The sequence below is a fragment of the Narcine bancroftii genome, chromosome 3, assembly GCF_036971445.1.
Source record: "Narcine bancroftii isolate sNarBan1 chromosome 3, sNarBan1.hap1, whole genome shotgun sequence".
Taxonomy (NCBI): Eukaryota; Metazoa; Chordata; class Chondrichthyes; order Torpediniformes; family Narcinidae; genus Narcine; species Narcine bancroftii.
In genome coordinates, this window is record NC_091471.1 from 50,750,024 (window position 1) to 50,774,546 (window position 24,523).

The following is a 24,523-nucleotide window of genomic DNA, read 5'->3' on the forward strand; positions in this document are numbered from 1 at the left end:
CCAAACTAATTTGGTGTTTGATGTACAATTACAAATGAGAGAAAATTTATTTCTTTTTAAAATATTTTTATTGAGTTTAATTGAAAAACAAAATACACGTACAAATCCAATAGATAAGTTGGAATATAAGAAAAGACAGATAATTGGTACATTTCAAATAAAACCTTGATCGTACATAGTTCAAAGTGAGTCCACTCTTCCCAATCAAACCCATTATATTGAAAAATTTAAAAAGTACTCCCCCCCCCCCCCCATTAATCAAACCCCTCTCTCTAAACAAGGTCAACTTGCATATCTAATATACATAGGAATCAAAAGATGATATTCAGAAACCAGACAATGCTGTTTGGAAGCATCCAAACACCCTAAATCTTAAATTCTGGTAATACCCATGAATGGGCCCCACGTCTTCGAAAAATTCACCTTTGCATCTTTAACATTATAATCTGATGGGTTTTTTCCCCCGAATTTAGGAAGGACATTGTCTCCTGTAACCACTGAGTGGAGTGCTGTCTTTCCATTTCATAGAAAAATTTGATACCATAAACAAAATACGATTTGCTACATGGAACATGATAGAAAAGTTAAAGATGTTAAACTTTGTGGGAAGGCGAAATAAACAAAACGAGACTGCTAAACTAAGCGCTACCCACTGCTGTGAATCCGAAATATAAAAGATAATACTGGTTCTCCTTAGCAGACAAGCACACCTGGTTAGTCTCGGGAACGATGGAATTCATTCGTGTAATCATGCATCTGGATGCAAGAGAACAACTGCCCATCTCGTGTGCTGCCAAGTCCCAAGAATATGCTCGGAAACCTTTCCTATACTCGAACGAGTCCACGCCGAGCGGTGACAAAGTGATGAAGTGTGTTGCCATCGGGACGTTTAAGCATAAGTCATTGCTATTTCAAATAGCAAACCGGAGATGTGTGCAATCAAATCATTTAAAATAGTATCAATTAATCAAGGACGCGAGCTCCAAAATGATCCAACAAAATTAAGTCAATCGTTACAAAGTGATGTTTCAATTGCAAAGGAATGAAAGCATCGCGGCCACAGCAGTGTTGTTCAAATCCTGCTGGCATCTCGCTGCAAATGGATAACTTTGCATTGCAACTCAACCGCTCGAGGAGCATCAGACGGGGAATAAAAAGGGTCAACGTTTCGGTTTATAATGAGTTCCACCGGCAAGAGTGTGTCTCCGGATTACGGGTCTGCAGTGTCCGGCTGGCGGCTCGTTTGTCCGGAAAGCGCGGTATCTTTGGAAAGGTAGGCTGAAGTTGCCGGAATGAATTGATTTGCATTCACGGAACACCGGAGGAGAGAGAGAGACCCTCCCGTTCCCTGAGATGGGGAGCCGCGCGCGCATGCGCGGAACCGACCCCCCCTCCCCACACTTGCAGGCGTAAATTGACGGGCGGTCGAGAGTGAGATATAAGGACGTGTCCGGCTGCCCTGCTGAGTACTTTCCGACTGAAGAGCGTCTCGGGAATAACAACAACAGCCCTTCAAGCCCAGCGAATTAGAAATGGGATGGATGCCAATTTCACCCCAAGCAACCAGTCGGCCGCCCTGGACAAGGACCGAAAGGAGATGCTCGCCAATGACTTCCTGGAGAAACTTTTGGTGCTCGACAAAAACAACCAGTCTCTGCACGAGCTGCTGAAGCACTTCGATGGGGACGAGCCAGGCCTCATTGGGAGGGGGTCCCCCGCCATGCGGATCACCATTTCCATCGTCTACTCCATGGTGTGCGCCTTGGGGCTGGTGGGCAACCTGCTGGTCTTGTACCTGATGAAGAGCAGACGCGAATGGAAGAAGTCCTCCATCAACCTGTTCGTGACCAGCCTGGCGGTGACGGATTTCCAGTTCGTCCTGACCCTTCCGTTCTGGGCAGTGGACACTGCCCTGGACTTCAGCTGGCCCTTCGGAAGGTTGATGTGCAAGGTGGTCACTTCGGTCACCACGATGAACATGTACGCCAGTGTGTTCTTCCTCACGGCGATGAGCATGGCGAGGTACTGGTCGGTGGCGTCCGCCCTGAAGCCCAGGAGGCGGTTTTCCGGATGCTCCGCTAAATGGGTCAGTGTCCTGATCTGGATTACGGCGATCTTGGCCATCACCCCCCAAGCCATATTTTCCACAACCAAGACGCTCTTCAACGAAGAGTTCTGCCTGCTTAAGTTTCCCGAACACCACGGCTCGACGCAGTTCTGGCTCGGTGTGTACCACATTCAAAAGATCTTGCTGGGCTTCGTGGTGCCACTTATCGTGATCAGCGTCTGCTACCTGCTCCTTCTGCGTTACGTTACCAAGAGGAACATGGGCAGCTCCAGCACGAAGAGGTCGAAGGTGACCAAGTCGGTCAAGATCGTGGTTCTTTCCTTTTTCATCTGCTGGCTGCCAAATCAAGCCTTGACCTTTTGGGGTGTCCTGATCAAGCTCAACGTCCTGCACTTCAGCGACGAATACTACAACACGCATTCCTACATCTTCCCCATCACCATCTGCCTGGCTCACACCAACAGCTGCCTGAACCCTGTTCTCTACTGCCTGATGAGGAGGGAGTTTAGGACGACGTTGAAGGGCATGTTTTGGAGGGTGGCCTCCCCGACCATCGTCAACATGCGTCCTCTCACGGTCACCCCCAAACCAGAGCAAGAAGCCCAGAGGCGCACCATCGTTCAGATCAACTCCGTGCCGCCAGATATTTCGGACTACCCGCCAGGGGTTGTCATGCACAATAGCCAGTATGACAGCTTGCCAGCCAACCCCACCGAGCACCGATATTATTGATCTCAGTCACACGTTTTCCGAAATATAACTCTATCTTACATTTTTAAAACAGTTGCAAATGGATCATTGAGTGTAAGTCTCCGTTTCGCTTGCACGTTCTCTCACAGATACCTTCTAATTGTTATTGAGTGCCTCGTATACTCTCAGAAAGCATCTCTCCTTGCGCATTCCCAGTTCCCAGTGCCAAGTGATATTAGGCATTAGGATGCTCTTTCCCGAGGTGTGAGTTAACAATCAATGATTGTCAATTAATGCTTTGTAGTCTAGGTCATTTAAAATACTGTCTGTCTTCAAAGTATATGCCTACAATATTTGCTTCTGTGTATTAAGAGCAGTTCTTTTCACCAGTTATGTTTAATGTACAGTGTTATTCATCATCCAATAAATGGAGAATTTATTAGAAATGTAAATCCCAATTTCTAACGCATCACTTACAATTATAACTTGACTTTATTATTATACTTTTATTCAAAGTATACATACTTCACAGCAGAGAGAAAAAGTAATCAATTTTCATGTTAGAGAAATAACAAAAGATGATAAAATAGATTTTTTAAATAAGTGGATGGGTTATAGAAAATATGGTAAATATAACTGAAGTATTTGCCAGTTAAAGTAACATGTTGGGAAGGATTACAAGGCATGAGTCAAAGGACAAATGGACACAAGTTGTGTGTACAAGAACAAATGAAATGCTGCTCCAGGATTCAATAAGATCGTTGTTGATGTTTTACCTCAGTGCCACTCTCCTGCACTGGCTTGCTTCCCTTAAGGCTAAAAAAAAATCAATCAACCCTTGATCAAGGAATGGTGTTTTAGTTGGAGCCAGGATGATCATACCTCAGAGACACAAAGACTGTTGATGCTGGAACCTTGAGGAAACTAAGAATTGTGGGATGAACTCAACAGGTCAGAGACTAGCCATGGGTAGAAATGGTCATATTTCAGGTTTGGACCCTTTATCGAGACCAAAGTAAACAAGGTGTGTGTGTGTGTGTGGGGGGGGGGGGGTGGAATGGGGGGAGAGATCATGTGATGTGTATAAAAGTGGAAACAAGCAAAGTGTTAAGATGTTTTTGGGTACAGGGCAGAAGGTTTGTGAGATGGACTGAGGGAAAGACCACTAGAAAGGGGTGGAAATAGGGGAAGAAAAATTAGAGAGAGAAAATACAGGAATAGATTTTCATGTTTGGTCTCTGCCTGACAATGGACAAGGCCGGGGACCGAAATATCCTAGTAATGATTGGGCGAATTGAGCTGCACCCAATCTGCCTACCAGCTGCAGGAGTCAGTCGCCGATCAACATTGTATTCTAAACCCCACATCCTGCCATTGATCCACCCCGTCACCTGTCCTGTGAAACCTTCAGGAGGTCATCGCTGCAGCAAGGGGAGGAGATTTGCAGCCAATCAGAGCCCCGCAATGTCAACAGGCAGCTTTGCAAAATACTGCACGTGTATTACAAACCCTAATCTCCCTCCAGCTATATATTCCATTCTCCTAATTTGCGGTTTGACAAAATGGGATCATTCACTGGCATAACATCTCACCTGCTTTCGGTAGTTTAAACGTCAACATTTTCCAATCCCAATCTGCACATGAAACATACCTTGAGATTTTTTTTAAAAAAACGTCAGCCAGGATCTTCTGATTCCAGTGTGGCATTTTCTTTGAAGTCTGTGCCTCCCTCAGTAACTGAATCTTGAAACCAAATGATGTGCATGTTACATTGGAAGAAAGAGGCAAAACAAAGTGTCACCTCCCAGCAGGGTCTTTTCTGACTTCCTTTATCACCACCACAGATGATGCTGATTAGTTGTATTACTTCCAGTCCTGGAGGTTGAAGACTTAAATAGAGATACACACCACACAAGAAACAGATGACAGAAGAGGAACCTACTTTCTACACAGGAACTTGGTACTAAACCCTGTTCTTAAATGGTGTCCACCACTGCACAATTATAGCAAGGAAAGCTCATCACATGGAACAAGGAAAGGGTGGGAATAGAAGACATTTTAAATAAAACTATGAACAGTTCACAAATGGAACAGGCCTTTTGGCTCATGTATCTCCATGGAGAATAATGGCAAAATAGTAATTTTGGGATTTGGTTAAGGTGGTCTGGGGGGTTGATTTGCCCGAAGCTATCCACAGATAACAACACAAGTATCAAATTCTAATCCAAAGTCTTTTTATCCATCGATGATACACAGTTAGCACAAATCACACAACATGCAACTTAAAAGAAATATAGTTTTCTCCATTAGCAGGAAAAATATCAATCATTTGTTCAACACTTTTGCCAACAGACATATTGCACGCTAGATGCATGCGCAAACTGTGGCCTTCTAAAACGCCACTGAAGTGAGTTCTCGGCAAGTTATCCAGACCAGAAAAAAATCTACATCAGGCAGGGTCAGTGCCAGACTATTTTTTGCCCTAGGCAAGGGCACCTACTTGCACTCCTGCAAAAAAAAAATTGCCACTCGATTTTCAGAAATATGTTTTGTAGAAAAAAATGAAAAGCACAGATCTTGAAACTGCTAAATTTACTTTAAATTGCAAGAATATATTTAAGATTACGTGTTGTAACCAACCCGTCATGTTAAGATCATGTTTTGCCTACAGTCAGACAGAGAAACAAACAAAAAACAGTCAAACGGATCACTTTTGTAATCAGTGCTTTATATATGAGTCAGTAATTTTTCTTTCACTCACTGAGCAATAGATTATATAATATTGGTAGTAATAATTTGATATTAACCAATATAACAAGAATCAATGTAAGTGTGTAATATTTTGTTCTTTAACTTGTTTAACATTGGTTAAAAATAAAATATTACTACCACTATTAAAAAAAATCTCCCCCTCACCTCTGTTCTGGCCTCACCCTCTCTGCTCTGCCCTCTCCTCCCCCCCACCCACCCTCTTCTAGCATCTCCCCTCCCCTCTCCCCCTCTGTTCTGGCCTCCGCCTTGCCCCTTCCCCTGGCCTTCCCCCTGTTCTGGCTTCTCCCCACTGTAGTGCCTTCCCTCCGTTTTGTCCTCCCACCTGTTCTGTCCTCCTGGCCTCTTCCCCCCCCCCACTGTTCTGTCCTCCACCAGCCTCTTCCCCATTCACTCTTTCCCCCCATTCTGACCTCTCTCCTGTTCTGTTATACCCCCCTATTCTGTTATCCTCTCTGTTCAGTCCTCCCCCTGGCCTCTCCTCCCTGTTCTGACCACCCCCTGTTCTGTGCTCCCCCTGGCCTCTCCCCCTGTTATGTCTCCCCCCCCCTTCTGTCCTCCTCTGTTCTGACTTTCCTCCTGTAATGCGCACCTGTTCTGTTGACCCTCCTGTTCCATCCTCCCCCATTCTGACCTCCCTCCTGTTCTGTCCTTCCTCCCCCTCCATTCTGTCCTCCCACCATTCTGTTCCCCAACCCCTCCCCCCCCAGTTCTGGCCTTCCCCATTGTTCTGTCCTCCATTAACCTCCCCCCTATTCTGGCCTCCCCTCTGTTCTGTCCTTCCCCCTCCCCCTTGTTCTGTCATCTACTGGCCACCCCCTCCCTCTCCCTCCTGTTGCGGCCTACCTTCAAAGCCCTGCACTGTTACACAGTACTCCACTTGACATCGACTGAAGGACTGCACTCCATGCTTTTCCCGCCTGAACTATGCACCTGCGCATAGCCGCACCAAACATTTCCCTGTCTGCGAGCCCACATGCATGTGCCTGCCAGCTCCAATACATGCATGCACTAATTGGCAGTTGTGCATACGCAAAAAATCAAGATGGCATCGCCCAGCTACTCAACGGACTGTGGGATGCTGACTAATAAAGTAAGTAGTGGTAGTGCCAGCCATGACATCATTTAACGTCTGATTTTAGTTTCTCTTCCAGTTGGGCAGGTTAGGGTCCAGGCTGGGGATTTGGGGAGTGGAGGGCAGATAATCATCTTTTCTTGTGGCTGTGAAGAGGAGAGAAAGAGGGAGGGAAGGTGAGATTTAGTTCTCCCTGGCTTTGCACATTTCCCCACTGTTTTAACTTAATTTTGAAGGGCATCCCCATTCCCCCACCCCACCTACCAGCTGGCATGCCTATGATGCCCAAGGTAAAGTAAAACTGCTGGTTGTACTTGATTCCCTGCACATTCTTTTCCATTTGTTCATCAATCCTCAACTATCTCTGGTCCACCTGTCACATACTGGCTGCTGCCTCAGCTCTCCCCCTCTCCTCTTTATACTGACTACCTACCCTCCCAAGCTTGGTGCTGATGCAGGATCTCAACCCAAAATATTGACCATTCCTTTCCTTCCACAACTCCTGTAGGTTGTCTTTTGCTTCATATTCCAGCATCTGTATACTTTTGTGTCCACTTTTCCAGCTGCCCTGTTGTAAAGAACTCATTCAACTGTGACACTGATAAGTGTACCCCAATTGCCCTTCGCCAAGAGTTCCAAATCTTCAGACCACTTGTTGCCAGCTCCCACACATCTACTTGATCTTACTGCAAAAATAAAAGGCAACACAAGATTAATATTCAATGCTAAATGCATGTCAATTAATGTCATAATGCATGGAACAGTCAATTTGTCAGCCCTGTGCATTTCCTTTGCGTGACTTCATTCTAATGCTCATGCACCATGGCTCGTGTGTGGCTGGTGGAAGGCTGCTGGCATTCAACAGAAGAAACAACACCTGGCATTGGACCACAACCTAAAATTGTTTTGGGCCCAGACACCTCGCAATATACTGTGGCATGAGCAGCAGCATGCTGGGCTCTCTGGAAGGCCACCAGCAAAAACTGTGATAGTTGAGGAAAAAACAGGGTAATCAGGGTGATCCATTTCCCTTTTGTTGTTCTGTGGCACTGTAGGTTACAGCATGTCATTTTAAAGTGTTTCAATCTCCACCAGTCTCTCAGCCCCCCTGGCAGTGAGATTCTATCCCCCATGATTTGCTTTTCTACTTCTGTCAGCTCTCTAATTAAGGCAATCGCTGAAAAAAATTTTATTCCTCTTCATCATATCTCTTCTTATTTTGCTCTTTCCGATGCCTGCATAGTTAAACTTCATTCAAAATTTAAAAATCTTGTCAACAACCTCAACTCTAGTTTTTTTAATTGTGTAGTCTGTTGATCAGAACTGTACTCCACAGGGAGCTACTGAGTGCCTTATATGATTCCAGCCAGTTCTGCCTGGGATATCACTATGCTGATAAAGGCAGATGTACCTCTTTGTATTTGTAGACAGCTTGTCTATCAATCTTGATACTTCAGAGAGCCATGAACATTTACTGAAAGATTTCTTTGTGCATTTCCATTTCTCAGTAACCAACCATTTTCTACATTGTTATCTTTTCCAAATGTATTGGGCCACACAGAGAGTCATAGTCCGACAGTACTTCTTCAGATCAAATGCATGTTATTGTCACATTTGTGGCCTGAAATGTGAAGTTAATAAAACATTAAACACAAGTTTTATCAGGTAAAATTCTCAGGGTCTTTATTCTCCGGTTTCCTTTGTTCTCTTGCTTGTGCTCTTATCTCTCTCTCATACCACGTGACTTCCGGTATATCTCATACATATTCATTATCATGACATCCCTCCTTTAATCAGAAATAAACTTTACCTTCACTTACCAATATCCCTCGGAAACATACAAACATCGTAACTAATGATAATACTATAACTCAACTACATAAAATTTTCTTCCTACAGCATTCATACATGCACTTTATGATATAAAATTAAATACTGTCCCAAAGTTCTTATTAAAATTATGGCACAAAGTCTTCGTATTGTTTGGGCGCTTTCCGGTTTCGTTTCGGCCTGCCTGCGATATTGTCGTCGCTTCTCGGTTGTTCACTCTCGGCGTCGGAAATACTGCTCACCACGGCTTCGGGTGTTTCTGGCGCTCTAGTCACTTCATCAGGAGTGCTGGTAACTGCCTCTGGAACATCATCAGGTCTCTCAGTTTCAACATCTCGTATTGGCCTTTCAACCTCTTCGCTCGATGTATCTCTGGACTGGTACCTTTTTACACCTGATACATTTCTCTTATACAGGACTCCAGTCGGAGACTTGACTGTCACCATACTGCCACTTCTGGATACGACAGTATAGGGTTGATGGTAATAAGGTGTGTCTAGCTTACTACCAGTTTCATGCCTCACTAGAACATTATCTCCTGGCATGATGTCTGAGTACTTGGCTCCACGTTTTGAATCTGTGTACAGCTTTGCTGCACCTTTCTTTTCAGCATCGTGGTCCCTCATCTCCTGGTCGTCTCGGATTTCCTTTATTTCTGGCATTTTTGTGCAGATTTTTCTCCCAAAAAATGCTTCTGCAGGACTTTTTCCAGTGGTTGCATGAGGCGTTGCTCGATAGACAGCCACATAAGATAGCAATGCTTCTCGCAAATTTTGTCCTTCTGCGTGTGCAATCCTCAATCATTTTTCAATGGATTGATTTTGTCTCTCTACTTCTCCATTGGCTTGCGGCCATTTCGGAGTTACTTTATGATGGTGGATACCTGTGGTCCTCATGTATTCCGCAAATATCTCTGAAATGAATTGTGCACCATTGTCAGAGTATAATGTAACAGGTAATCCATATCTTGCGAATATCTCTGCTAACGCTTGTATTGTTTTTTTCAGTGGTTGTGGACTTCAACACCACGTACTCATAGTATCTGCTGTAGTAATCTATCACTACCATAATTGATTCACCCGTCGGTAAAGGTCCAAGAAAATCAACAGCTACGTCGATCCATGGTCCTGTCGGAAGTTGCGTACTCCGGATCGGTTCTTGCGGATTGCTCCTACTTGTGATTTGACATCCGTGACAAGTTTTAACAAATTTCTCTGCGTCTTTATCACAACCTGGCCACCATATCTTGATTCTGAGGTTTTGCTTGGTACCAACAATACCTAGGTGTCCTTCATGTGCTAAGGATACGATCCTCGGTCTCAATCTTTGCGGTATCACCAATCTGCAACCTCTTAATACACACTGTCCGATGCAACAAAGTTCGTCTCTAATGGGAATGTAAGCCTTGTGAGTACACTTGTCCCATTGTCCACTCTGTATGCATTCCCTTACTTCCATGAGTTCTGGATCACGTTCGGATTCTCTCTCGACTTCCTTTGTAGTCACAGCTTTCAGTGTCGACTGAATAGCTACGAAGCGTACAAAGCTCTCTCTTTCTGTTCCCAATTCTGACTTGGAATGTGGACCACCATCCTTCACCAATCTGGACAGCGGATCTGCAATGTTTGCTTTCCCTGCAATGTGGATTACTTTATATTTGTAGGGTTGTAGTCTGAGTACCCATCTCTCTATTCTGGCACATGGTTTGGATCTAGGTGCATAGATCACCTCTAATGGCTTATGATCTGTGATGAGATCAAATTCAATGCCGTATAAATATGTATGGAACCTCTCACAGGCCCATACAAGTCCGAGTGCTTCTTTCTCTGTCTGAGAGTATCTTCTTTCCACATCTGATAACGATCTGCTGGCATAGGCAATGATTTGTGGTCCTCCATCATGCATCTGGACCAACACGGCTTCTAAACCAACCGGGCTGGCATCTGCTATGACTTTGGTTGATGCCGCCGGATCGTAATATCCAAGAGTTTTTGCATCTGTCAGGCTTTGCTTCAGCGCTGTGAACGCTTTCTTCTGCTCAGATCCAAAATGAAATGGTACACCTTTCCTGGTTAGTTTCCTTAGTGGTTCTGCCACTGTAGCGAAATTTGGAATGAACTTTGCACAAAAATTGACCAACCCCAGGAAACTCCTCACCTCTGTTGCGTTCTGAGGTGCACGTGCCTCTGCAATAGCTTTCACCTTGGCCTCTGCAGGGTTTAGTCCTTTCCGTGTAAGTCTGTGTCCCATGAAGTCCATTTCTGACACACCGAACTGGCACTTGTTTCCATTCACGGTAAGGCCTGCCTCCTGTAGTCTAGATAGTACACGCCTCAACCGTTTGTCATGCTCTTCCTTCGTTGGTGCATGGACTATGATGTCATCAGAAATGTTGGCAACTCCAGGAATGCCTTGAATCACTCGATGGATTTCATACTGGTAGATCTCCGAAGCTGCATTAATTCCAAATGATAGTCTCTTTCTTTCCAGGATACTTTCCTTTCCCCCAGGCTTTGCCTTTGGAAGTTGTACTCTTCCTCTTCTGGTCTGCATTGGACTTGCTTTTGCACTTCTTTGCAAAGTGGTCCTTACCTCCACACTTTCTGCAAACTTTGCCTTTGGCCGGGCAATGTGGGCCTTTTCCAAAGTGACCTCGGTTTCCACATCGATAACACTCCACGTCCTGTGTCGACGTATATCTTGACTGATTATGGCGATGTGAGAGCCTCTTAATTTGCTGGCTTGAGTTGTCTTTCAGGGTCATGGTATGAAATTGCCCTTCAACAGCCTCTAATGCAGCAGCAATGGTTAAAGCATCGGTGAGTTCCAACTCATTCCCTCTTTCCAGTAGACGTCTTCTGAGTTTATCTGATCTGCAGTGCTGTACGACTTGATCCAATAATTGGTTGTCCAAATCAGCTGGCATGTAATTGCATCCAACAGCTAGCTGGCGTAGTCTCGTCACGTACTGAGCAATTGTCTGGCCATCTTCTTGTCTCGTTCTCCGAAACAAATGGCGTTGAAATGTAGCATTCGGTGTCACTACATAGTGTGCGTTTAATGCATCTACCGCTTTCTGGTACTCATCCTTTCTTCCAGTATTCAAAAGTGTCTTAAACGTTTCCCGAACTGCGGGTCCTGCGGTGAAAAGAAGTAATGCCCTTCTCTGCGCTTTTTGTTCAACTGTACCGGAATCTAGAAATAGGCCACGACTGTCGGCGTAGGATTCAAATTCTTCCAGCCATGCCTTCCACTTCACACTTACAGTGCTTGCATCACCAGTTGGGTTAAAATGAGCAATTTTACTATGTGTTAGAAAGTCACCGTCTGCCCCAGCCATGAGGAAATATTCCAGCCCCAAAAGTACTGAGTCAAAGAGAAAATTCTTATCACCTTGAAGTTCTCTGTAATCTTGTTTAGTCTTTAATTTTCTTCAAGCTTCTTTCATCCTCGTCGCCAATGTCACATTTGTGGCCCGAAATGTGAAGTTAATAAAACATTAAACACAAGTTTTATCAGGTAAACTTCTCAGGGTCTTTATTCTCCGGTTTCCTGTGTTCTCCTGCTTGTGCTCTTATCTCTCTCTCATACCACGTGACTTCCGGTACATCTCCTACATATTCATTATCATGACAGTTATCACTTTTCTGTCCACTTATCCGTCCACCGATAACTTCTTGAAGTCTACAATTTTATTTCTATTTCTCATATGGCCAACTTTAGTGCCATCGATAAATGGTTCATTTATCTGAAATTTTGATACATGTTGGAAAAGGAAGAAACAAAAAATCAAACATTGCTTATATTTATTCTACAGATTCTTTTCAGGAATTGAATAAATGCATAAGAAAGGTTCTTTGGAAGGGTTCTGGGTCTTAATAGAAAAATTAATGTGGAAATTTGAATTGCCAGGTTTACAAATTTTAAATTTTAAAAATTATTATAAAGCAGCACAAATGAGATTTCTCCCTTCTTTTTTCGAATAAGGAGAGAAACCAGCGTGGATTAAGATAGAGATGGGTAAAATAGAAGAGACAACACCCGAAGGTTTTATAAATAAATCAGATATGAGATTAATAACTGGAGATAGGGATACTCCACTGTTGAAACATTTAATTAATATATGGAGCAAGGTAAATGTTGAAATAGGAATGAGGAAATATGTGATACCTAAAATGCCATTGAACCAAAATTGCGACTTATTCCATTTACAATGAATAATCGGAATTTTCAATATTTGATTTTCCAAAGGAATTAGGAGAATAGTGGATTGTTTTGAAGGGGGAAATTAAATGTCATTTGATCATTTGAAAAATAAGTATGGGATACAAAATAATAGTTCAACATAACTTTTTTACATCAGTTATATCTTACCCCACAGAAATTAAATAGACTGAAATCAGATTTATTAGATAAATATTTCAGGTGTTATCAAGAGATAGGTTTTTTTTTACACTCCACATGGTCTTGTCCAAAATTGAGACTATTCTGGACAGAATTAGTAGCATTTTTAGAACAGGTTACTGGAGTCATATTTAATCAAGGGCCAATTAAAAAAAAAATTAGGTAATATAGCAGGGATAAGACCAAAATTGAAACTTAATTTCTTTCAAAAAGAATTTGTGAAAATTGCATTGGCGGTTGCATGAAAATGCATAGCAGTGATATAGAAAAGAGATTCACATTTGGGGATGAACAGATGGCATACTGAAATAGATAGTTGTATACCTCTTGAGAAAATTGCATATAATTTAAGAAATAAATATTATATATGTTTTTAAATCTGGTGCCCATATTTACATATTGTAGGTATTAGTCTGTGAAAGGTATCCCCTGAACCTCAGAGAACCTTATCAACTCCTTGGAATCAGGATATGATTAATAATATAAAGGCAAAAGTTGATTCAATGTATTGAAATTTTAGTATCACATGTATTCCTTTTTGCTCTCTTTCCTTCCACTGAATTTATTTTGAACCCAACTTCTTATTTTCCCTTGGAACCCATAGGCTTTCATTCTTCTAATCAAAGGCTTTGTTAAAAGATTTGCAGCCTAAATAAGCTGTGATACCCTTGTCTATCCTCCTTTGTAATTACTCAAAATATTCAGTGATCGGACATGGCATACTGTCAACAATTCTAAGGACACTTCTTTGATTAATGTAAGCCTTTCAGAGTTGTCCCTGAGAATTAATTCAGTAGTTTGAATCCACCATCAAGCTGTCCATCCTTTTCCCCCTTTTTAAACAATGGTATTATGCTAGCCATTTTCCTGTCCATCACCACTTTGCCAATACTCAAGTCGTCATTAGAGTTGTCTGAGTCTGAGTGGTAAGGCTTTGGCTCAACAGACTTCATCAAGAACATGTAAGAGGTTAGGGTTATAATGTAAGTAAGTGAATTGTGTATTACTTATTAAATTCTTAATAGACAAGGCAGTATGTCTGTAGTGCTAGTGCTCTGTGATGAATGTCAGATGTGGGGTCCCTGGGAAACTTCAAGCATCCCCGATGTCAACATCTGCACCAGGCGTACTGGCACACATCTCCTTAGGGACTGCGTTAAGGAACTGGAGCTGTGACGATGGCCTCTGCTCATTAGAAAGTGAAGAGATAATAGACAGGACCTACAGGGAGTTAGTAGAGAGGGTGACCCCCTCAGAAACTGGTATATCATCCTGGATAGTATTGCTGAGGATGACCTAACAGAGGACAACCATGGTGACCAAGTCTATGGCAATGAGTCTGGCACTGTGACGGTATCAGGCAATTCTTATACTCTGCACAGAATGTAACATTTATGAATTTTCACCAGGCTCTGGTGCTTAAAGCTAAATGGTTACTGATCAGGAAGGTTCTTGAAAGTTTCAGAGAGAGAATTGTTGCTCGTTGGACACACAAAAACTGATTCCCTCCGATCAGTCACTTCAGTATCTTGCCAAAGAAACTTGCCCCATCATGGGTTTTCCAAATGATAACTTCTTCTTCCAAGTCACCACCGAGTTCCTCTTGTTTCCCTTATTTCAGGTGAAACACTCTAGCCAGCTATTTCCTCTTATAAGGACTACAAGTGTTTTCAACAGGCTGAACTCATAATTCACAACCCATCTTCAAAATGGGGTTTTAACAAGCTTGCCATGTTGGAGCCTCAACTGCTGAACTGACCTCTCTCTCACTCTCTCAGAAGAATCCTGTTTGTTTTTTCCTCCTTTTACTTATAAAACCCAAAATGACTTTTTGCAGGGCTCCAAACCCAATCCTTGAAAGATCTTTATCAGCACTTAAAGCTTGGACTTTTTCATTTGCACCTGCTTTTGAAATTCTTTCCCAAAGCAGTTCCACTGTCTCTGCAAAGTCACAGAACCTGAATGTCTAGCTTCAGAAAAGCTCTTTCAATTTAAATGAGATATGAAGTGTAACTATCTGTTTGTGAAGTGACCTACACTAAACCCTCCACAATCTATCTCTCTTAAAAGCATATTTATATATAATATAATATAATATAATTATAATATAATATAATATAATATAATTTACCCCCTCCATAAATCTTCGTCCGTGAAGCCAAGCCAAAGAAAGAAGAAAGAAGAATATAACCCGTAACAATGGAAAAATGAGACAATTATGGCAGATGGGAAATTGAAGCCAAAGTAAAAGCAAAAGAGAGAGCAAAATTAGTGGGAAGATAGAGGACTGGGAAACTTTTCCAAACTTAGAGAAGGCAACTAAGAAGGTGATTAGGAAGGAAAGAGAAATTATGAAAGGAAGTTAGCAAATAATATCAAAGAGGATTCCAAAAGCTTTTTTTAAGTATATAAAGAGCAAAAGAGAGACAAGAGAAGGCATAGGACAGTTAGAAAATTTTGCTGGAGAGATTGTGAAGGGAGACAAAGAAATAGTAGAGGAAATGAATAAATATTTTGCATCAGTCTCCATAGTAGAAGACAGTAGCTTACTGGACTCTCAAGGGCCTCTGGGAATTTAAATTTAAAAATTGTTATTTTAGACATACAGCACAGTAACAGGCCATTTTGTCCAACATGTCCATGCTGCAGACTAGGGGAGAACGTACAAACTCCTTACAGACAGCATGGGATTTGAACCCCTGTCCTGATTGCTTGTGGTGTAAAGGTGCTGCGCTAACTGCAATGGCAACTATGCAGCCCTGAAGTGAGTGCTATGAAGATCATGAGAGAGAAGGCACTTGGGAAGCTAAATGGTCTAAAGGTTGCTAAGTCTCCTAGACCAGATGGAATGCACCCTTGGGTTCTGAAGGAGGTTGGTGCAGAGATTATGGAGGCATGCTAATGATCTTCTAGGAATCAATGAATTCTGGAATGGTTCCAGAGGACTGGAGAATCATGAATGTCATTCCATTGTTTAAGAAGGGAAGAAGGGTGCAGAAAGGCAACTACAGAGCTATTAGTCAGACATCAGTGGTTAGGAAGATGATGGAATCAATTGTCAAACATGAGGTTATGGAGTATCTAGAAGAGCATCATAAGTCCAAGTCAACATGGTCTCGTTAAAGGAAAATCATGCTTGACAAATCTACTACAATGTTTTTAGGAGGTAACAAACAGGATAGACACGGGAGAAGCAGTGGATGTTCTGTACTTGGACTTTCAAAAGGCCTTCGACAAGGTGCCACATATAAGGCTCTTAACAGGAAGGATACTAGCATGGATACAGAATTGGTTAATAAGCAGGAAATAGAGAGTGGGAATAAAGCAAAAAGTGATCCTATTTGGGTTGGTTGCCTGTTATTAGTCATGTTCCGCGTAGTTCAATGTTGGGGCCACTTCCTTTTATATTGTATACAAATGATTTAGGTAATGGCTAAATTTGTGGATAACACCAAAATAGGTGGGAGAGCTGGTGGTGCTGAGGGGATGGAAAGGCTGCAGAGACTTGGATAGATAAGGAGAATACAATGTTGGGAAGAGTACAGTCATAAACTTTGGTACAAAAATAGACAGACAAACTATTATTTAGATAAGGAGAACATTCAAAATTTGGAGGTGCAAAGGGACTTGGAAGTCCTCCTGAAGGAATCCATAAAGGTTAACCTCCAGGTTGAGACGGCAATGAAAAAAGCAAATGTAATCTTGGCATTAATTTCAAGAGGAATAGCATACAAGACCAGGCAATAATGTTAAGAATCTATAGGTCAAAGGAGAGACCTCACTTAGTGTAAAGTGTGCAGTTTTGGGCACCTTATTTGAGAAAGGATGTGCTAGCACTGGAGACAATTCAGAGAAGATTTACTAGAATGATACCAGAAATGAAAGGATTAGCATATGAGGAACATTTGGTGACTCTTGGACAGTACTCGTTGGAGTGAAGAAGGATAATTGCTGAAAGGCCTGAAAGATTAGAAATGACAAAGTTGTTCCCCATGGTAGGGGAGTCTAGGACAAGAGGCCACAATTTCAGAATAAAAGGGCCTATTTTTATAAAAGAAATGCAGAGAAATTTATTTAGCCAGAGGATTGTGAGAATGTGGAACTTGTTGCCACAGGCGGAAGTAGAAGTGAGGTCATTAGGTGTATTTAAGATAGAAATTGACAGGTATTTCATTAGTCAGGGCATCAAGGATTATGGGGAGAAGGCTGAGGAGTGAGCTGAATGATAAGGATCAGCTCATGATTAAATGGCAGAGCAGAACCGATGGGTCGATTGGCCTACTTCTGCTCTTATATCTTGAGATCTAGTGAAAATTATGGAAAATAACGATCAGTAATACTTCCCTTTCTACTTTTATTTTTCTTATCTTAACAACCTGAGGGAAAAACACCCCAATGCTCACCTACTATCAAGCTCTATTAAATCCTTGATTTACCTCAGACTCGCATGTTTATCCCTGTTGCAACCATTACATTTCACAACTTGCACACTAATATTTTTCAGGATAATGTTGGAGAAGTTTCCAGTCATTGTGTGTAGGATGTCATTGTAATTCCTCTGTCTGCAGCTTGCCTTCCAATCATATTTTAAAAAAAAATATTTTTCACACCGTGAACCATATCAATCAAAATACATACAAACATTTCCTTCTTAAATATGCACAGTGGCATTTTGTCGTTTTTTCCCCCCTACCTTCCCTTCCCCCCCCTTTGTACCCCCCCTCCAAACCCATTAAACGTTCAACATATACAATACAATAAACCCATTAAACAATGTCATCACACAATGAAAATAAACAAGAAAATTGTGTCATCTACTTTTACACACAGGATCAAGTCATTTTGTCTTCTTATCATTTTATCATTTTAGGGGGTGGAGGTCTGAGGCAAGCCCTCTCTGTTGTGTTCCATGTATGGTTCCCAAATTTGTTCAAATAATGTGACTTTATTTTTTAAATTATATGTTATTTTTTTCCAATGGAATACATTTATTCATTTCCATGTACCATTGCTATACTCTCAGGCTCTCTTCTGATTTCCAAGTTGCCATTATACATTTTTTTGCTACAGCTAAGGCTATCATAATAAATCTTTTTTGCGCTTCATCTAGTTTGAGGCCTAATTCTTTACTTCTTATATTACTTTGAAGAAAGATCTCTGGAATTTTTGGTATGTTGCTTTTTGTGATTTTATTTAATACCCGATTTAGATCTTCCCAAAACTTTTTCACTTTGCATGTACTGTTTTTCCGATTTCCTTCTTACAGCGAAAACATCTATCTGATAATGTTGGATCCCATTTATTTAACTTTTGGGGCATGATATATAAACTGTGTAACCAATTATACTGCATCATGCGTAATCTTGTGTTTATTATATTCTTCATGGTTTCAGAGCATAACTTTTCCCATATTTCATTTTTTATCTTTATGTTTAAATCTTTTTCCCACTTTTGTTTGGGTTTATAGAATATTTCATCATTTTCCTTCTCTTGCAGCTTGATGTACATGTTCGTTATAAATCGTTTTATTATCATTGTTTCTGTAATCACATATTCAAAGCTGCTTCCTTCTGGTAATCTCAGTCTGCTTCCCATTTTATCCTTTAAGTAGGTTTTCAGTTGATGGTATGCAAACATTGTACCATGAGTTATTCCAAATTTGTACTTCATTTGTTCAAATGTTAATAAATTATTTCCCAAAAAACAACTTTCTATTCTTTTAATTCCTTTACTCTCCCATTCTCTAAAGGAAAGGTTATCTATTGTGAAAGGGATTAGTTAATTTTGCGTCAATAATAATTTTGGTAGCTGGTAATTTGATTTTTCCTTTCTAAGTGAATCTTCTTCCATATATTGAATAAATGATGCAATATTGGTGAGCTTTTATATTGTATCAGCTTTTCATCCCACTTATAAAGTATATGTTCCGGTACCTTCTCCCCTATTTTATCTAGTTCTGTCTTAGTCCAATCTGGTTTTTCCCTTGTCTGATAAAAATCTGATAAATACCTTAATTGTGCTGCTCTATAATAATTTTTTAAAGTTTGGTAACTGCAAACCACCTTGTTTGTACCTCTGTGTTAATATATCTAATGCTATTCTTGGTTTCCCCCTTTTCCATAAAAATTTCCTTATTATTCTCTTTAGTTCATTAAAGAATTTCTCTGTTAAGGGAATTGGTAACGATTGTAATAAGTACTGTATCCTTGGGAAGACATTCATCTTAATGCAATTTACCCTCCTTACAACGTTAGCGGTAACCTCCATCTAAATGTTCTTGATGGGATGTCTTCCAGTTCTATTGCTAATAACAGGGGTTCTCTTTTATCAGATAGCAATCTAGCTATATATTCAGTTTTCCTAACTCTCCCTTGAATATGGGCCGACAACAAAAACATGTCAATCCTTGAGTATGTTTTATGTCTACTAGAATAATATGAGTATTCCTTCTCCCTTGAGTGCTGCCTCCTCCATATATCCATAAGTTTCATTTCCTGCATTGATTTAACCATAAATTTGGCCACTTTATTCCTTTTGCTAGTCTTTTGTCCAGTTTTATCCAACATTGGATCCAAATTAAGGTTAAAATCTCCTCCTATCGATATAGTCCCCTGCATATCTACAATCTTCAAAAAAATATCTTGCATAAACTTTTGATCCTCTTTATTAGGTGCATATATATTGTTCAAATTCTAGAATTCTGAATATATCTGACACTTTATCATTACATACCTCCCTGCTGGATCTATGATTTCCTCCTCTATCTTGATTGGTATATTTTTATTAATTAATATAGCTACACCTCTGACTTTTGAATTATATGAAGCTGCCGCTACGTGCCCTACCCAGTCTCTCTTTAATTTATTATGTTCCACTTCAGTTAGAAGCATTTCCTGCACAAATGCTGTGTCTATTTTTTTCTTTTTTCAGAAAATTTAATGGCCTTTTTTGTTTAATTGGTTATGTATTCCATTAATATTTATAGTTATATAATTCAACATGGCCATCTCATACCCTCTTTACACCTCATTTCCACTTCTTCACCACCACAATCCCTCTTTTCCCCATTTTCATCTCTCAGTTTTCCCTTTTTAAACTTAATGTATGACAACACATTTAAAACATAAAATACTTCAACAACTCCCACATCCAATATTCCCTTAGCCCCAAATGTCCCCCCCCCCTCCTCTGAGTTTCCCCTTATCCCTTGCCGGACAACCACAACTCCCTTCTCCATTTGGATTGTGAACCCACTCGCAAGTGTCAACTGATTTCACAGTGATGGTTTTTCTCTCCCACCCAACCCCCCCAGAAAAGACTTTTTTTTCCACATATAACAAAGCTCACCCTCTTTTTTCCCCCTTACTTCCTTTCTTCCCTTCTCTTTCCCTTCTTTAGTTCTTACATATACATTATTTGTACATCTTTATATGTATTTTATCGCCATTCTTCATTCTTGTTACATCTCTTCATCTCTCCTTCTGTCCTGCAGGTGTTCTGCAAATTCTCGTGCTTCTTCCGGATCCGAGAACAGTCTGTTTTGCTCCTCATGGATAAATATTTTAAGCTCAGCTGGATATTTTAACATAAATTTATAACCTTTTTTCCATAGAATCGATTTTGCTGTATTAAACTCCTTCTTCTTTAAGAGTTCAAAACTTATGTCTGGGTAAAAAAATATTTTGTGACCCTTGTACTACAATGGCTTTTTGTCTTCTCTAATTTTATTCCTTGCCCGCTGCAGTATATTTTCTCATGTCGTATATCTCAAAAATTTTACTAAAACGGATCTTGATTTTTGTTGTGACTGTGGTTTTGGGGCTAGTGTTCTGTGTACCTTTTCTAATTTCATTCCTTCCTGTATTTCTGTCATTCCCAGGACCTTTGGGATCCATTCTTTTATAAATTCCTTCATAGCTGTGTCTTCTTCATCTTCCTTTATGCCCACTATTTTTATGTTGTTTCACCTACTATAATTTTCCATCATATCAATTTTCAGAGCTAACAACTCTTGTGACTCTTTCATTTTTTTTGTCACTTTCTTCCAATTTTTCTTCTTAAGTCATTCACTTCCATTTCTACAGCCGTTTCTCGTTCTTCCACATTTTCTAATCTTTTCCCTATTTCTGTCATAACCAGCTCTATTATACTCATTTTTTCTTCTGTACTTTTCATTTCACTAAATTCTAATGTCAACCATTCTTTTAATGCTCTCATTTGTTCTTGAAATGTTTTTAAATCTATATTCTGTCCATCTGTTTTACCTTCTATTTCTCTGGGCAGATCTTGGTCTTCTTCTTCCTCTTCTTCTGTGTCCACCTGTGTTTGTGTCTTCTTCTTCTTCTCTTCCTTGTATCTGACATTGATGAGTTGCTTGTCTCATTTTGCTGGGCTTCTTCTTGCTTGGCTTCTTGCCATTGTCCTCTTCTTCTGGGCTACTCATCTGTTGGGCCTACTGCTGCTGCTCTTCTTTCCTTTCACTCCCTTATCTGTCGCTTTTCTCTTCTCCCAGCTGAGAGCCCTGATGTCGAGCATCCCTCAGCTGGTTGCGTTGTGTTTGCCTGCTCCTCAGCTGAGCCCCCCTCCCGTCGGTGTTCTCCTTCTCCTTAGTAAGCGCACTGGCGCACTTTTGTTTGGCTCAGAGAACCATTTTTGCAGTCCTGCATTCGAGGGTTCGCAATTCTGCGGGGTCGTCACCAACCTCTGAGAACGGGCTCTCTTCTCCACAACTGCTCCCTGTTTCTTCATGCAGGTAAGGCCTTCTCCTTTCTCTTCCGGCGTCTTTTCTTCTTTTTTTCCTGTTGTTTTTACTTTTTCCTTCTTGGGTGCCATTTTCTTTCTTTTCTCTACAACTTTATCTTTTGTTTGTTATGTTTTGTATTTCTTGAACTTTGTATTTTCTTCACTTTATTTCTTCTTTTCTGGAGAGGGCTGGTATTCCCCTGCCGGCCACTACTCCATCATATGACTCCCCTTAGCATTAATTATTCTTGAAGTCTGTTCCACTTTTAATTGCCATGCTAATAATTTATGCAATCTCTCAGCTAATAATAGTTTTCTCAGTCCAAAGACATGGTCTTTGCCCTCAGACAGCTCCAAGAAAAGTGCAGAGAACAAAACAAAGGACTCTACATCACCTTTGTTGACCTCACCAAAGCCTTCGACACCGTGAGCAGGAAAGGGCTTTGGCAAATACTAGAGCGCATCGGATGTCCCCCAAAGTTCCTCAACATCATTATCCAACTGCACGAAAACCAACAAGGTCGGATCAGATACAGCAATGAGCTCTCTGAACCCTTCTCCATTAACAATGGCTTGAAGCAAGGCTGCGTTCTCGCATCAACCCTCTTTTCAATCTTCTTCAGCATGATGCTGAACCAAGCCATGAAAGACCCCAACAATGAAGACGCTGTTTACATCCGGAACCGCACGAATGGCAGTCTCTTCAATCTGAGGCGCCTGCAAGCTCACACCAAGACACAAGAGAAACTTGTCCGTGAACTACTCTTTGCAGACGATGCCGCTTTAGTTGCCCATTCAGAGCCAGCTCTTCAGCGCTTGACGTCCTGCTTTGCGGAAACTGCCAAAATGTTTGGCCTGGAAGTCAGCCTGAAGAAAACTGAGGTCCTCCATCAGCCAGCTCCCCACCATGACTACCAGCTCCCCCACATCTCCATCGGGCACACAAAACTCAAAACGGTCAACCAGTTCACCTATCTCAGCTGCACCATTTCATCAGATGCAAGGATCGACAATGAGATAGACAACAGACTCGCCAAGGCAAATAGCGCCTTTGGAAGACTACACAAAAGAGTCTGGAAAAACAACCAACTGAAAAACCTCACAAAGATAAACGTATACAGAGCCGTTGTCATACCCACACTCCTGTTCGGCTTCGAATCATGGGTCCTCTACTGGCATCACCTACGGCTCCTAGAACGCTTCCACCAGCGTTGTCTCCGCTCCATCCTCAACATCCATTGGAGCGCTTTCATCCCTAACGTCGAAGTACTCGAGATGGCAGAGGTCGACAGCATCGAGTCCACACTGCTGAAGATCCAGCTGCGCTGGATGGGTCACGTCTCCAGAATGGAGGACCATCGCCTTCCCAAGATCGTGTTATATGGCGAGCTCTCCACTGGCCACCGTGACAGAGGTGCACCAAAGAAAAGGTACAAGGACTGCCTAAAGAAATCTCTTGGTGCCTGCCACATTGACCACCGCCAGTGGGCTGATAACGCCTCAAACCGTGCATCTTGGCGCCTCACAGTTTGGCGGGCAGCAACCTCCTTTGAAGAAGACCGCAGAGCCCATCTCACTGACAAAAGGCAAAGGAGGAAAAACCCAACACCCAACCCCAACCAACCAATTTTCCCCTGCAGCCGCTGCAACCATGTCTGCCTGTCCCGCATCGGACTTGTCAGCCACAAACGAGCCGGCAGCTGACGTGGACTTTTACCCCCTCCATAAATCTTCGTCCACGAAGCCAAGCCAAAGAAAGTCCTATAAGTTTGTAATATATTATAATGACATTATAATAATGTATTATTTTAAACCTACTAGAATAAAATGAATAGTCCTTTTCTCCAGACTGAATTCTTCTCCATACGTCAGTTAAATTCAAATCTCTCATCAAACCCAATGTAGCTTTAGCAGCTTTTGCTCTCGTCGTTTCTTGAGTGGACCTATCTGACAATGGGTCTAAGAAAAAAATTAAAATCCCCTCCTATTAAGATATTTTTATGTGCCTCTGATAAATTTAAAAAAGGATCTTGAATAAATTTCTCGTATTCAATGTTTGGAGCGTACAGATCCAAAAATGTCCACATATCTGAAAATATTTGACAATGTACCATTACATTGTAGGGTCTGTAACAATATGGTTTATTTACTATTCTTTTGTGTAACATGGGCCAGGAATCCAGTGTTCATGTGGGATATATATACAGATTGAGGTCTGTGTGTGCATCTGGAGTCAGAACTGGGATTCAGAACACAAGGGGTGAGGAATGCAGGTAGATTTGCAACTGGAACAGGGTCTGGGGACCCTGCCTTCTTTCCAAGGTCAAACTTGATGGGTTCAAGGCACAACTTTGGGAGGTAACTCGACCTGAAGGGCAAATCATTCAGACACAGGAAGAGCATGCAAACTTCACACAGACAGCACCCGAGTGTAGGAATGAATCCTGGACTCTGGTGCTCTGAGTTAACAGTTCTACCAACTTAGCATCTGCACAAGTTTCCCCCACCATAAATTCTGTTTTAATTTGAGTGAGAATTTCATGAATTAGATGTTATTCCTCAAAACTCTATAAATGGCTTCTGAACTCTCTTCCATAGTCATCTGCTGTCAAAATGAATTATTTTCTGCATGGCTCATGCGTTAACATGACATGAGGGTTATTGGCCAATGCTGCTTTGCATTATTTATTCCAAAAGAACAAGCCTTTCACTGGATGTTGATCTGGAAAATCCAAGTTAAATAAAATCCCTGTCACAGTATTAATATTTGGCAGTCTCTGAAAAAAATGTATTGATTTATTGAGGGCACTCTGGCCTATGGAGCTTCTAGATCTAAAATGCCATCTAACCTTTCAGGAGAAAATAAAAAGCTGCAAGCACTATTTCAAATCTTCCTTGGGTTCAATAGGGTGTAGACCAGGTACTTCATTGCAGTCAACCATGCA

At 41.4% G+C, this 24,523-nt stretch overlaps 1 protein-coding gene across 1 annotated transcript; it reads left to right on the forward strand.

Annotated features, from left to right (window-relative positions):
* Positions 1-1,077: 1,077 nt before the first annotated feature.
* On the forward strand, positions 1,078-3,186 carry rxfp3 (relaxin family peptide receptor 3). The gene has a single exon (XM_069922757.1). It carries the CDS (start codon positions 1,538-1,540, stop codon positions 2,798-2,800), a length of 1,263 nt encoding a protein of 420 aa, XP_069778858.1. The 5' UTR covers positions 1,078-1,537; the 3' UTR covers positions 2,801-3,186.
* The last annotated feature ends 21,337 nt before the right edge of the window (positions 3,187-24,523 follow it).